The sequence below is a fragment of the Ictalurus punctatus genome, chromosome 27 (assembly GCF_001660625.3).
Source record: "Ictalurus punctatus breed USDA103 chromosome 27, Coco_2.0, whole genome shotgun sequence".
Taxonomy (NCBI): Eukaryota; Metazoa; Chordata; class Actinopteri; order Siluriformes; family Ictaluridae; genus Ictalurus; species Ictalurus punctatus.
The window spans coordinates 11,922,773-11,937,129 of NC_030442.2; the positions used below are offsets into that span (position 1 = coordinate 11,922,773).

Here is a 14,357-nt window from a genome sequence, read left to right on the forward strand (position 1 = left end):
GTGCAGAGCAGCTGGCAGGAGTGTTTCTCATCTTTTTGAACTCTCCCTAAGGCTGAAGAAGGTGCCCAAGATATGGAAGACATCCTGTAAAGTCCCCGTGCCCAAGAAAGGACGTCCCAGCACTCTCAACGACTTCAGCCTGCGGCCTTAACGTCACATGTAACGAAGAAGCTTGAGAGGCTGTTTCTGCTGCAGTTTGTGTATCAGGCTGATATCGGTGTGGAGGAAGCAATCACCTACCTTCTTCACAGAGCTTACACACACCTGGTAACTCCACGAAGCACTGTGAGGATCATGTTCTTTGACTTCTCAAGTGCTTTTAACACAGTCCAGCCACTCCAGGCTGGCTGAGAAGCTCTTTGTGATGCAGGTGGACAAGGACCTCATGGCCTCATGTTTCTTACAGACCACTTCACCAACAGTCCGCAGTATGTCAGGCTGCAAAGCTGCTTGTTGTGATGGTGAGCAACAATGGTGCAACCCAGGGAACTGCACTGTCACTGTTCTTGTTCACCCTCTTCACCTCTGACCTCTGCTTCAATTCGGGAAGGTGCCACCTACAGAAGTTCTGGGATGACTCCTCCATTGTCGGCTGTAATACAGATGATACAAAGGAGGAGTACAGAGACCTTATCGAAAGCTTCACAGGATGGTGCAATAACAACCACCTTCAGCTCAACATTGGGAAAACCAAGGAGCTTGTGAAGGACTTCTGGTGCAGTAAGAGGACCCCCACCTCTGTTGCCATAATGGGGGAGAAAGTGGAGATAGTGGACACCTACAAGTTGCTAGGGGTGCAACTGAACAACAAACTGGACTGGTCAGACAACACTAGGGCCTTCTATAGGAAAGGACAGAGTAGGATGTTCTTTCTAAGGAGGCTCAGGTCCTTTAATGTATATACTAGGATGGTATGGATGTTTTACTAGTGTGTACTGGCCAGCATTATCTGCTTTGCTGTGGTGGGAACAAAAAGGGCAAGCTGGTGAGGAAGGCCAACTCTGTGGTAGGGATGGAGCTGGACAGTGTGGAGACAGTGACTGTAAAGAGGATGAGAGGGAAATGGAAAGCTATCATGGGCAATCCTTCTTTTCCTCTCTATGATGGGCTGAGGCAGCTTAGAAGAATGGTCAGCCACAGATTCATCTAACCAAGGCATCTGGGGGGCTCTTTTGTGCCAATAGCCATCAGACACCACAATGCAACAGTACCCAGTACCTCCTACTCCACTGACTGAGTCCCACAAATGTACACATTCAACAGTTAATTGCCATTCCAGAGATTTTGTATGTATTTTTTATGTATATAAATACAGAGGATATTGCACACACACACACACACACACACACACACACACACACACACACACACACACACATATATATATATATATATATATATATATATATATATATATATAGAGAGAGAGAGAGAGAGAGAGAGAGAGAGAGAGAGAGAGAGAGATATATCCCTAGCATATATACATAGAGACTGATCTATTTTATTGTTTCTATTTATCTTATATTATTTTAATCTTATACTACTTATGGAAAAAAAAAAAATTTCTACGCTTCCTACTTGTGCTACCGTGTCAACTTATCTAATCTCAAGAAAATTGGGGAAATAACTGTATACATTAACACACAATGACTCATTTAAGACACAATGATTCAAATTTTCCATTCAAATGACTGGCAGGTTTCCTTTAAAAAAAACTTATAATAAAATTCTGACCTATCCTTCCATTCATCCCTCTGTCCAGCCACCCACCCACCTACCCAACCTTCCATCCATCCATCCATCCATTTGTTCATACTCTCTGCTCTATATCCATTTTCCCGATAGTCCTCAGAGTCCAGGCAGTCACAATGGACTTATCACCAGTCAGCTTGTACACGGTCATTACCCATTCACATTGCCTTTTGTATTGAGCAATTATTCACACACACACACACACACACACACACACACACACACACACACACACACACACATGCACCCCACATTCCCTTCCTTCTTCCCAGATCTATCTGCAGACTCCCATCTGCCCAACTCCTCCTATACGTTCCCATGCTCATGTGCGCACACACACACACACACACGCACATACACATACATACAAACACATGCACCAAACCAGCTGTCCTGGAGCTCAAGTCCTAAGGGAATAAACAGGTGCTGAGCTCGTGTTAGCTTCTGCAGTCAGACAGCACATGGTAGAGCTCATAACCTCATCCCAACCACAAACAACAACAACAACAACACACACACACACACACACACACACACACACACACACACACACACACACACACACACACACACACAGTACATTTAAGAGAAATAGTTACAGGAAGTATTTGTGGGGTTTCTTTTCCTTTTTTTTTTATTTTTCCTCCACTGATTGCTTCAGCAGACCATGATGTAATGTTTTGGTAATAAGACATTTATAGAAAAGACCAAAGTTACATTTCGGTATGACTAGGGATCAGGATTATTCATTAGGGGGGAAAAAATAGCTTTTAGTTATGGCAAACTAAATGTTGACCTTAATTAGCTGTTATAAAATTAATAGCAAATAATTATCCATTTAATGACTTGTCTTTGGTCATTATGATTAGGTTGAAATCCTATTTGTAGTTTCTACTGGACAAAAACAGCAGGCATTAGTAGAGGTGAAAATATACACTGATGGCTCACAAATATAGCCAAGCGGAAGGGCCTCGGCCATGCTGAGTGGTAGCCCAGTTTATTTTTAGCACCACTAACATGCTGTTTTAAGAGAGGAACACACACCATCAAAGAGAGGAAGAAAATGAGGCTTTCACAGTGTGTTTTTATTGAGAGCTGCTTGTACATTTCCTCACTTACAATGACCTGTAATAATTATGAATATACCTGTTTCTAGACCAGAAGAAACATTTCTACGTATGTACATGAATCAGCATATATATATATATATATATATATATATATATATATATATATATATATATATATATATATATATATATATATATATATATTGTAATTTGTGTATTGTGTTAATTTATAATGCCTGTTATGATGAGTAATTCGATACTGATATTGCTAAAGACTTCAAGTGTACAATTATTTTAAGGACATTGTGTGAATGGACTCAAATTTAAAGATTTGAGTTATGCTTTGTACATAAAAAAAGTCATTACATGATCACTGGATTTGTCATATGAATCATCACCGATCAAAAGATCTATTACAATGTACACGCCTGAAACAAGAGCTGTGCAACTTGCAACTCGTATAAACATAATCAGCTGATTAAGGCTGTTGATCTTGATCCTGAATGGAAATACGCACAGCCTTAATTTCGTCATTGTGTTGGCTAATTTGCATTTTGTGGGTAACATCTGGCTCTCTCTCCTGCGCATTTCTTTCGTCTGCACTCTGACCTCTCCCCAGCACCACCCCCCCCCCCCCCCCACCCCCCCCCAGTCATAATATGCTCTGAGGGACTGTGCGTATATGAGTGTGTGCACATGTTCAGACACATGGGTCTCTGAGAGCTGGGATATACTGACAGAAAAATAGAACTTGTTATCATTCAATGAAAATTGCAGTGTCAACTGTACATGAAACTGAAGGGTTCTCTAAATATAAACCCAGAAGGAGGAACTTTTGTGTCTTATGATCCTCACTTCTAAGCATGACACATCATATGAGCCTCACTTATAAGCACGAGCAAGTGGGTTCTGCCTTCAAATACGCATCTGTTTATTCCTAAACACGGCCTATATCTGTCTTTGTATGATATCAGAGGGTTGGGCAGATTGCAGTATGTTATGATGGGGCAAGCTGGGGCAGGTTTTCTACATGCCTGACGTGACACCCTTCACCCGTTCGTGCGTTCACTAAAAAAAGCCGTCTATACCCCCTGCCTGTGAAAGGTATCAGATAGATTTCAGTGTCTGAGATCCACTCATAGTGAATGAATGATGTAGGCTACTTGCACACACTTCTAATGACTTGCAGGGGAGAACAGGGGGGATGGTGAAAAAGCTAATTACCTCTTCCTAGAGAATTTGAATTTCAGCTTCTGGTCAGCTTCCTGTCTAATTGCAGTTGTTGTTCAGGCTTTAGAAGTGTTTTGAATGGAGAAAGCGGTTGTAAATAGGCAATTAAATGTGCAATGGTACAATGGGTCAAACTGTATTGACTGCCAGTCACTGCTGTTTCAAAGTCAAAGTGGTTTGGCTCGCTCTCCAAAGATGATGATTTTCCAGCATAGTACTGACACCATATTCAAGTCCTGAGGTAGAGGGATGAAATGTCGAGAATGATGAACACATAAAGTCTATGGTACGCTCATAAACGTGTCAGCTGAAAATACTACCTCTGTGAGTTTGCTTCGTAAAAACAAGGGTTGAGTTACTGAGTATGAAATTATGATACTTGTGATGAAAGTTTGGGTGAACAAACCCAGATGACACATGAACAGAACATTCTCGAAAAATAACTGTTTTCACATTTCAGGAAACTCAATCGTGACCGTTCGAGGGTGTGTGCAGTGAGTCGGGGGGCTTTTGTGGCTAATAGCGGGTTATTTGCATTAGAAGCAGACTCGGTGCAGACGTCAGGGAGCCGCATCACTGCACTTGTAGCGGAAGACTCTAAACTTGAACAAACTTCCAGAAAGAGTCGAATGATAGCGCGTGTTTAATGATACATAACCAAAGCGTACACGTATGAAGGTATAACGATATAGTAGACATCATACAGTGTGTGTGTGTGTGTGTGTGTGTGTTAATTTTTTTTATAGGCTACTGAAGAAGAGGGGGAAAAAAACTTGGGACAGGGACTATATGTCTTCGCGGAGGAATACTGACCCAGTGCTACAGCGTGCACGCGGATAACTCGTAAACGCAGACGCGTCTGTTTTGCTGAAGTCTGAATAACCTGAGTGAAACCTTTTCAGCTCATGATACTGTCAACTACCATCCTTCCTGTGTTTTTGTTGATATATCCGGACTGTAATCATTTGAAGGCACCTTTTTAAATTCTACGTGTGAAGTGCGCGTAGAGAGAGAGAGAGAGAGAGAGAGAGAGAATTTTTGAAGTTCACAATGTCTATTTTACCTTTCACTCCCCCCATCGTGAAAAGACTTCTGGGCTGGAAAAAGGGAGAGCAAAACAGCCAGGAGGAGAAATGGTGCGAGAAGGCTGTTAAAAGCTTGGTGAAGAAGCTGAAGAAGACGGGACAGCTGGACGAGCTGGAGAAAGCCATCACCACCCAGAACGGCAACACCAAGTGTATCACCATCCCGAGGTGAGTCCCAGGAAAAACCTCGAAAAACACCTGGACAGTTCTGCTGTGCTCACATTTCTACTCTTTTACCCTTGTCAAACATTCAGACAACAGGTTGACAGGTTTCAGTAGTGTGTCCTGTCCCGGTGTGCGCTTTAGACAGGAGTCTGGGCACCTCTCTGATTTACTTGGATAGACTAACCAAGAGCATCACTACTACTCCATATCATTTATATATATATATATATATATATATATATATATATATATATATATATACACTCAGAAAAAAAAGTCCTCTTACATTCAACTGCTTTTATTTCCAGCAAATTTCTTAACATGTGTAAATATTTGTATCAGTATAAAAAGATTCCACAACTGAATAATGAGTCCCTGAACAAAGCGGGGGGTCAATATTAAAAGTAACAGTGAGTATCTGGTGGCCTCCAGCTGCTTTAAGTACTACAGTGCATCTCATCCTCGTGGACTGCACCAGATTTGTCAGTTCTTGCTGAGAGATGTTACTCCACTCTTCCACCAAGGCATTTGCAAGTTCTCGATCATGTCTGAGGGGGACACACGGTTACATGTCATTTTCCACTGCGAGAACGATCAGCTGTCCTTCCTGTCTCCGTGTAGCACTGTCTTAGGAGTCTTACATTACAGACTTTGCAGTTTATTACTCTGGACACATCTGCAGTCCTCATGTCTCCCTGCAGCAGGCCTATGGCATGTTCACGCAGGTGAGCAGGAACCTAGCCATCTTTCTTCTGGTGTTTTTCAGAATCAGTAGAAAGGTCTCTTTAGTGTCCTAAGTTATTATAACTGTGACCTTAATCGCCTAACGCCTGTAAACTGTTTGTGTCTTAAGGACTGTTCCACAGGTGTATGTGTAATAATTGTTTATGGTTAAGCGTGAAAAACATCGTTTAAACCCTTTCCAATAAAGATCTGTAAAGCTTATTTGGATTTTACAAAATTATCTTTAAAATACAATCTCCTGAAAAAAGGGGTGTTTCTTTTTTTGCTGAGTTTATATCTATCTATCTATCTATCTATCTATCTATATATATATATATATATATATATATATATATATATATATATATATATATATATATATATGAATCTAAACTTTAAGAACAAAAGTACTAAACTGTATCTTTCCTTGTCTTTTGTCGTTTGCCTTTATTTACCTTTAAGTGTGGATTCATGGATATTGTGCACCTTTAAAATCATTTAAGGTACATAAATAAACCACAGGGGGACACAGTGGTTTAGTACGTAGCACGTTTGCATTGCATCTTTTGGATTGGGAGTTCGAATCCCGCCTCCACCCTATGTGCGCGGACCTTGCATGTGCTCCCTGTGGGGTTTCCTCTGGGTACCCCAGTTTCCTCCCCCAGTCCAAAGACATGTGTAGTAGGTTGATTTGCATTTCCAAATTGTCCATGGAGTGCGAATGTTCTCTGCGATAGGTTGGCACTCTGTCCAGGGTGTCCCTCGTGACCCTGTGTAGGATAAGATGTATGGAAAATGGATGGATAGAAATAAACCCTATTTAGTTTAAGAAGCTTTAAAGGCACACGACACACAATCCTAAGGATAGTACTAAATGCATATTAAATGTATAAAAAGTGTACTTTTGAGGGTTTATTATTGCCACTCCAGCAATAAGAAAAGTACAGGTTTTTATTTGTTTGTTTGTGTGTTTTTGTGAGTGTATCACATCTCCTTGGACTTGACCTCACGCCTGTCAGAGCTCATCATTAACGCTCAGTCTTGGTTATTTTTGTACAAAACAATCTTGACAGCCTGTTTCCAGCTCTGAATTCAGTGTTATTCATGTAAGCTGAATTATTATAATCATGTAAGTTAGTTTCCAGTGTTTTCTTTTCATAGATACATGAGGCGCTGTGATAGAGAGCACAGCGCCACACTGCCTCAGGCTGCCTCGGGCTTTGCGCTGTTCTGCAGCCTGATAATGTTATATAACACCAACCTTTAATCTGCACAGCTTTCCAGCTACTGTGCAGTGTGTCTGTGGGTATATAAGGGTTTTAAACCTGCTTGTTGTGGAACATTATGTTTGTTCATCGTTTCATTCCTTCCTTCCTTCATTCATTCATCCTCAGTAACTGCTTCCTGGTCATGGTTGAGGTGGATTCAGAGCTGAATGAGCATGGTTCAGAGCATGGTTGAGGTGGATCCTATCACAGGATCACTGGGCATGAGGAGGGAACACACCCTGGTTGGGACGCCAGTCTGTTGCCAAGCAACACACGCAAACACACACTCATTTGAGCATAGCCAATTCATCTACCAGTACGTTTTTGGAAGTTGGGAGGAAACCAGAGAACTCGCAGGAAACCCCTGAGAACACATGAAGCGCCGTACAGACAGTAATTGGAGCTCAGGATTGAACCGTGGACCCTGGCACTGTGAGGGTGTGCCAACCAGTTTAATCATCAGCCTATGTTTTATGCTGACTAGGCCGTGATGCATAAAACTTGATCTTTGAGGTTTTATTCTGTTAGTTGTGAAACAGTAACTACTACTACTACTACTATTACTACTACTACTACTACTACTGTCCATTATCTCCTAAAAAAGTTGCAAGTTGACAGTAGAGTCACATTCTTTAACGTCACTGATTTTTTTTATTGACATACTGCCATCATGTCAAATACATCAGGAGAGAACAAAAAAAAGAGACACATCTCTAGAATTTGTTGTTTTAGGCCATCCTGTACACTTAGACATCTTCTTACATCCTACAATGCAAATATCTCATTTGCCACAGTTTTTTCATTGGTCCACTTGTACCTGCACTTGTACCTGCCTGTTAATATAGCTGATAATGATGTCTCCTTTTAAACATGTTATGAACCCAAAGCTAGGAGTACCTGGAAGTTCCAGGCAGTACACATCATGGATGTTGAATCAGTCCTGAGTTAGGTTTAGGGAGCATTTCATTACTTGGCCAGTGTTAAGCGTTTTTCAACCCTAATCTCTCCACAGTTCTCTGTGCTATGAAATATATGAAAAACCTGTTTAGTCAAAATAACTACAAATGAAAGCCTATGGGCAGTTGTCGAGGAAGTTAGCAGCTGCCTCAACAAGTTTCAATTCACAGCACAGAAAACGTATATTCTTTCTGTGTCATTTGCATACATACAGTGGATGAAGTGGATAGAGATTAGACTGGAAAAAATGCTGTGTTCTTCGGAAAGCCTGGAAAGCCTTATAGGTTTCTGATGCTTATAGATACTAAATATACAGTATATGTATGGATCAGATATGTAGCATCCATATACATACATAATATGTATGTATACATATTTCTTGACTATAGTAGTTTGATATGCAGACATTAAAAACATTTTCACAATTATGCTTTATATAGACACTGCCTCTTGTGTTTTGAACTAAGAGTGTGTTGGCGGAAGGTGTGTTTCTGTTGAGGGCCAACCCTTTGGTGGTTTCGGCCTGCAGAGTGGTTGTTGTTTCTCAACAGATAGTGAAGTGAAAGCAGAGCCCGAGCCACTGATCCAACTCCGTCACTCAGAAGTGAGCCTGTGGCTTGTGGTCTAACCCTCTGCTAGTTTTTGGGTGAAGCTGTGTTGAGAAAAAAAAAACCTGTAGCATGCAAACATGTCAGCCGTTGGGGTGTTAGTTAAGAAAAACAGTGTAGTTTAATCCAAACAACCCAGATGATACGCAAAAATAGAGTCTTGGTGTCAAATCTGGTTATGGGGATAAATGTTCGGGAAAAAGGTAAGACTAATGTAATTTGAATGTATTAAAGTTACCTATTACTGCTGCATGTTGGTGACTAAAACAATAATTACAATCTAGTTTGTTAATATTATTATAGATTAATTATTACTTTAGTAACTGTCACACAGCATGATGATGATGATGATGATTATTAAATGTGAATCGGAATAGAATTATCGTTAATGTTAATGATCATAATTATTCATACAAGTGAGGAACAAAAGTGCTTTATTTATCAATCTAAGTCAAATCTTTGGGTCAAGACGAGACTGCTCTGTTTTACGTTCACCACTACAACAGTTGGTTCTGTATAGTCCATTTATGGATCAGGAGTTAGGGCTTGTGGGCGCATGGAGGCCTAGTGGTTAGTGCCTTTGCCTCACACCTCCAGGGTTGGGATTCCCACCGCTGCCCTGTGTGTGCGTGGTACCTCCAGGTACTCTGGTCTCCTTCCCCCAGTCCAAAGACATGTGTGGTAGTCTGATTGGCACGTCCAAACTGTTTGTGAATGTGATTGTGCCCTGCTATGGATTGGCACCCATCCAGGGTGTACCCCACCTTGTGCCCAATGATCCCTAGGATAGGCGCCAGGTTCGCCGTGTCCCTGTAGGATAAGCAGTATAGGAAATGGATGGAGTAAGGGATTGTGATTATTATTATGATTAATTCTAATCACTATTTTGGTAGTTGTGTTTTTAAAAATTTGTATTCAGATGTCTGCATGTCTGTTTTCTTCCTCTGATCATTTAAATATTCTGAACCAGCACAGTGTTCAGTCCTGTCCTCTTTTTCTGGCCCTGGCCCTGACTTCTGTCCTAACCACTTGCGTTTGAGACGCTGGATTACTCTGCCTCGTCTCGCCTCACACACAATGACTTACAGAAGGAGCGAGACTGCAGTTCACCGCTGTACTACAGAGTGCTGTCTTGTCTGTACATGTTGCTCAAAATCTGTCAAGGCCCGCTCAGAGAGACATGCTGAGAGGCTGTTTGATATCAGTAAGTGGAGATAAGTAGGAAGATGGTAAGATGAGGTCCTGGAGGGAATGTAGAACAGAGTACGTCTTAATGTCGATGTATGCATTGGGTATCATTCATAGTGAAAAAACAGACAGATTTTGTAGCTGAATGCTAGAACTTAGTGTGCTTGAAAGTGTGCTGATTTTACAGTATGTGCTATGCCAAATATATATGTATAAAAATACCAACAAATGAGTCTATGGACATAACGTTTTTTATCCTGAAGTAGTCGTTTATTTTCCAGAAAACTATTATGCAGTCCATCTCAGTAGAAAACGAACCTTTTAATTTATCTAACTATATTTTCTTGCTCATTCAAATGCACTTTCTATATTTTATGTAATACCACTCTGTCAGAACTCTCAAAGCTTTGTTATATACAAAACCTTTCAGCCATCATTTGCAATTTTAAGTGCATCAAAATCAATCTTGCAGCAGTCCTTTTTTTTTTCTCAGCCTAATCTCTATCCACAATACAAATATGTAGCATGGGTATTCTACGAGGAAAAGAAAGCAGGAAAACACTTAACTGTAGCACTTATAAGGACAGTTGTTCAATTTGGTCAATAAAAGCATAAAATACGCAACTCAGAATGAATATTGTTTAGACATGAGAAAGCCTTACCAAGAAGGCTTATATAACCTTCCACCAGTACGGTAAGAAGATTTCTGATTACTTGCGCATTCCTCTCAAAATTTTAGATGATGCGTTTGTTGGGGTAAAAATGGAGGCACATTTTTTTTCTGAAAAAAGGACAAATTACGCAGCTGTAGATTTTCATTTTTAAAAATGTTTGAGGAATTAATTAAGCCTTTCCAAATATATATTTGGCATAAATGTTTATAGACACAGCTCAACCATTTTCCTTTAGATTTCCGACATTCCTGCAGGGAAACATCTAGAAGTTATTTGTCTATGTTAGCAGCTTTTGTAATACAGATTGCAAAACACTAAAATGTAGAGGAATAATATATTGTTACACTGTCCAAAAAGTAAGAAAATTTTTTTAAAAACCTGAGTGGCCTTTTTATTTCTTTGCAAACAGGAATTTTGTGACTTTTCGATCCTATGACCAGGCTTATTTTAAATATCGGGGAACTTGGTTCTTAATGTTTTAAACTGGTGCCAGCTAATCCTAAAGCTAATCCTTTTTTTTTTTTTTTTTAAATGAGAGTCTCTGCACCTGTTTCTGTCCTCGATCGGTCTCACATCCTGTTTGACCCAGCAGCAGAGGATATCTTAGCTATGTTTCCGTCTGTATCTGCTTTCGGAAGCTTGCTGTATCTCAAACCTCACTCGCAGTGTGGGTTTCACGCTCAGAGCAAAAGTTCAAAGTCTGTAGAAACTGTGAAACAGCCCACGAGCTCATTGTGTGGCGTGTCGAGGTGACTACACAAACAGGAAAGTTTATCAGTGAACTCAGCCGAGCGATGTCTGGTGTCGTGACCGTAGCGTTTATTTCTCCTCACGGCACAATCTGTCTGCTCCTCGAAGAGTCGTCTGGCATCAGGTTCATCTTCCTGAAACCAGAGACGCTTTTGATACAGATTAAATAGATCCGATTTCTCTGGGTTTTAATCGGTCTGCCGACTGTTTTGTGTGGGAGGGCCACATTTTCAAAGCGAAGGACGTCTGTGGGAGATGAAAGATGACTCAGAGTTGTTGTTCACTGGCGACAGACAGTAAAATCAGCCTGACCCTGTAGTCTGGGTAGATCCTCTATTTTCTTTAGTGTTAGGCATGTACAATAGATCTCTGAGTGATGATTAGAGTCAGATATGTGTGTGCTGTTTTGATAATTAGCATTCATCAGAGTCACTTTCTTCACTTTTGTATGTCTATACTGTGAGATGAGTTAGACATTTGAGCATGCAAAGCGTTCTGCTTTTCAATAAACAGTGAGTTTTTTCATGAGAAGCAGCACATTGTTCAGTAAAAAAAATATATATATATATTTTCAATGTACGGTAGTTTTTCCACAAGTGATCCAGAAAGATTGCATGGCAGCAGTTATTCATCAAATCTCCTATTTTCCAAACAGAATGGATCTTCTTTAGATTGCAGAATAATGGCTGAAATAATTAAGAATGATGTTTTGCTCAATATCATGCTTAATTACTGTTGCACAGGCATGGTGGCACAGCATGTAGAGTTTCCATCTCACAGCTCCAGAGTCCACGGTTCTATCTTGAACTCGGGTTACCATGTTTGTGGAGTTTCTGTGCATGTTCTCCCCGTGTCTGTGTGGCTTTCCTCACATGCCACTGGGTGAATTGACGACTCTAAATTGCTCCTAGACATGAATGAGTGTGTGAGGTGTCTTGCAATGGACTGGCATTCCATCAAGAGTGTATTCCTTCCTCATGACAGGCTCATGATCCACCTCAACCCTGACCAAATGGATGAGTGATCAATTGTACAACCAACATAGGAAGAAAATCAACTAGTTAATAAACAGCAAACAGGCTTTCCTTCACATTTTACATAATAAGCCAGTGTACTTTTAATGTCTAATAAAAGTAAGATGCTCTGTTTGCATAATTGATGGTTAATTGTTTTTGGATTCCCGTATATAAACATAGACGATCATTAATCAAAGTTAGCATGAATGGGCAGATCATGATTCTATGATTACAGTTAATAGAAATCGATGGTTGCAGTTAACAATGACATGGGCAAGATGACAAAAATATCATATCACAATACTCAAAGACATTTCTGTGATATGTCTTCAGGTATAAGGTATGTATCACAATATACAGGTTTGCTAAAAAAAAAAAAAAAAAATGCCAACAAAACTACTGTTACGTGATACATGTTACATGATCGTTCTATTTTAATGTCTTAAAAAATAAATTATAACACTGAACGGAGAAAATATTTTTTTAAAAACCTCTTTACTAATGATTAACATTTTACCATTTTACACAACCAATAAGACATCTTAACTAGGGCTGCAACTAACGTTTATTTTCATAATCGATTAGGTGGCCGATTATGTTTCTGATTAATTGATTATTCGGATGATATGATGGTGACCCAGGTCATGTTGACATAAACAGTAAGCAAGAACTTTATTGTCGTTGACTCTGGGTATTCTGCCAAAGCTAGCGGTATCACATTACATGCGATTGGACGTCATGCGCCATCATCTGGGAAACGGCTTATACTTCCGGATAGTAAAAAAAGACGATTTTTGAGACAGGTTTACCTTTATAAAATTAATACACTAGACGGTAGAGTACACCATGCGTAGTGTACGTGTAAAGTACGTCATTTGGGACACAACTTTTGTATTTACTCTCCGAAGCGTGTTTTCAGAACAGAAGTAACGTAGTGAGTAAATGTACCCCGTGCCACGCGCAGACCAACTAATTGATAACAAGTTTCGTTGACAACGATTATCATTATCGATTTTATCGATTAGCTGTTGCAGCTCTAATCTTAATGATTCATAATTATTAATTAAAACATTCTAAATACAGTGGGGTCCAAAAGTCTGAGACCACATTGAAAATCTGGATTTTCTTCTAGAAATAAACAGATTTGTATTTTTTTTTTTCATTTTGAAAAATGTTTAAAAAAAAAAATAAAAATAATAAATGAATGAATGTATAGTTCAGTATCTTTAATCGTCACGATTCTGCACTATTTGTAGGTCACTATTAAATCTTCAGAAAATTTGTGATATTGACCAAATAGATGTTCAATGAGTCTCCTCCCTTACATCGACACATGCGTTCAAACGACACTCCGATAGATTTGATCTAGCATACATCATCACAAGTTTTACACAAACTTGTGGAGTCCATGGAAGCTGGAGTGGATTAAAGCAGAAGAGGGACATACCAAATAAAATAAATAAAAAAACCTCTGAAATTCATGTGAATATTTTCTAGATTCTACTTTTCACTTCAGTTATTGCCGATAATATATAATAAGGGAAAAAAATTATTAAATTAGAAAAGAATGCAAAATAGAAGCATTTTCACTTGTGGCCTCTGGTTTCTGGGCCTTACTATATGTTGGAAAAAGATATAATGATACCTTAGTATCTACAAAAAAAATATTATTATTACATTATTTATCACAATATCAATATTATAGTTACCTGTAGCAAGAACTAATATATAGATGTGTATGTGCTCTGGTTCCACAATAGTAGAAGTTGTGTTGTGTGTGTGTGTGTGTGTGTGTGTGTGTGTGTGTGTGTGTGTGTTGGTGGGTCCACTGACAGCAGTGTTTGACCACAGTGACGAGGTAGAGCACAGTT

At 39.6% G+C, this 14,357-nt stretch overlaps 1 protein-coding gene across 1 annotated transcript in view; it reads left to right on the forward strand.

The window, feature by feature from the left end:
* Positions 1–4,598: 4,598 nt before the first annotated feature.
* Positions 4,599–14,357, forward strand: part of smad3a (SMAD family member 3a) — a 37,772-nt gene continuing 28,013 nt past the window's right edge. Inside the window, exon 1 of the mRNA XM_017459153.3 lies at positions 4,599–5,305. Within this exon, the coding sequence (XP_017314642.1) occupies positions 5,103–5,305 (203 nt within the window). The 5' untranslated portion in view covers positions 4,599–5,102. The remainder of the gene's footprint in view (positions 5,306–14,357) is intronic.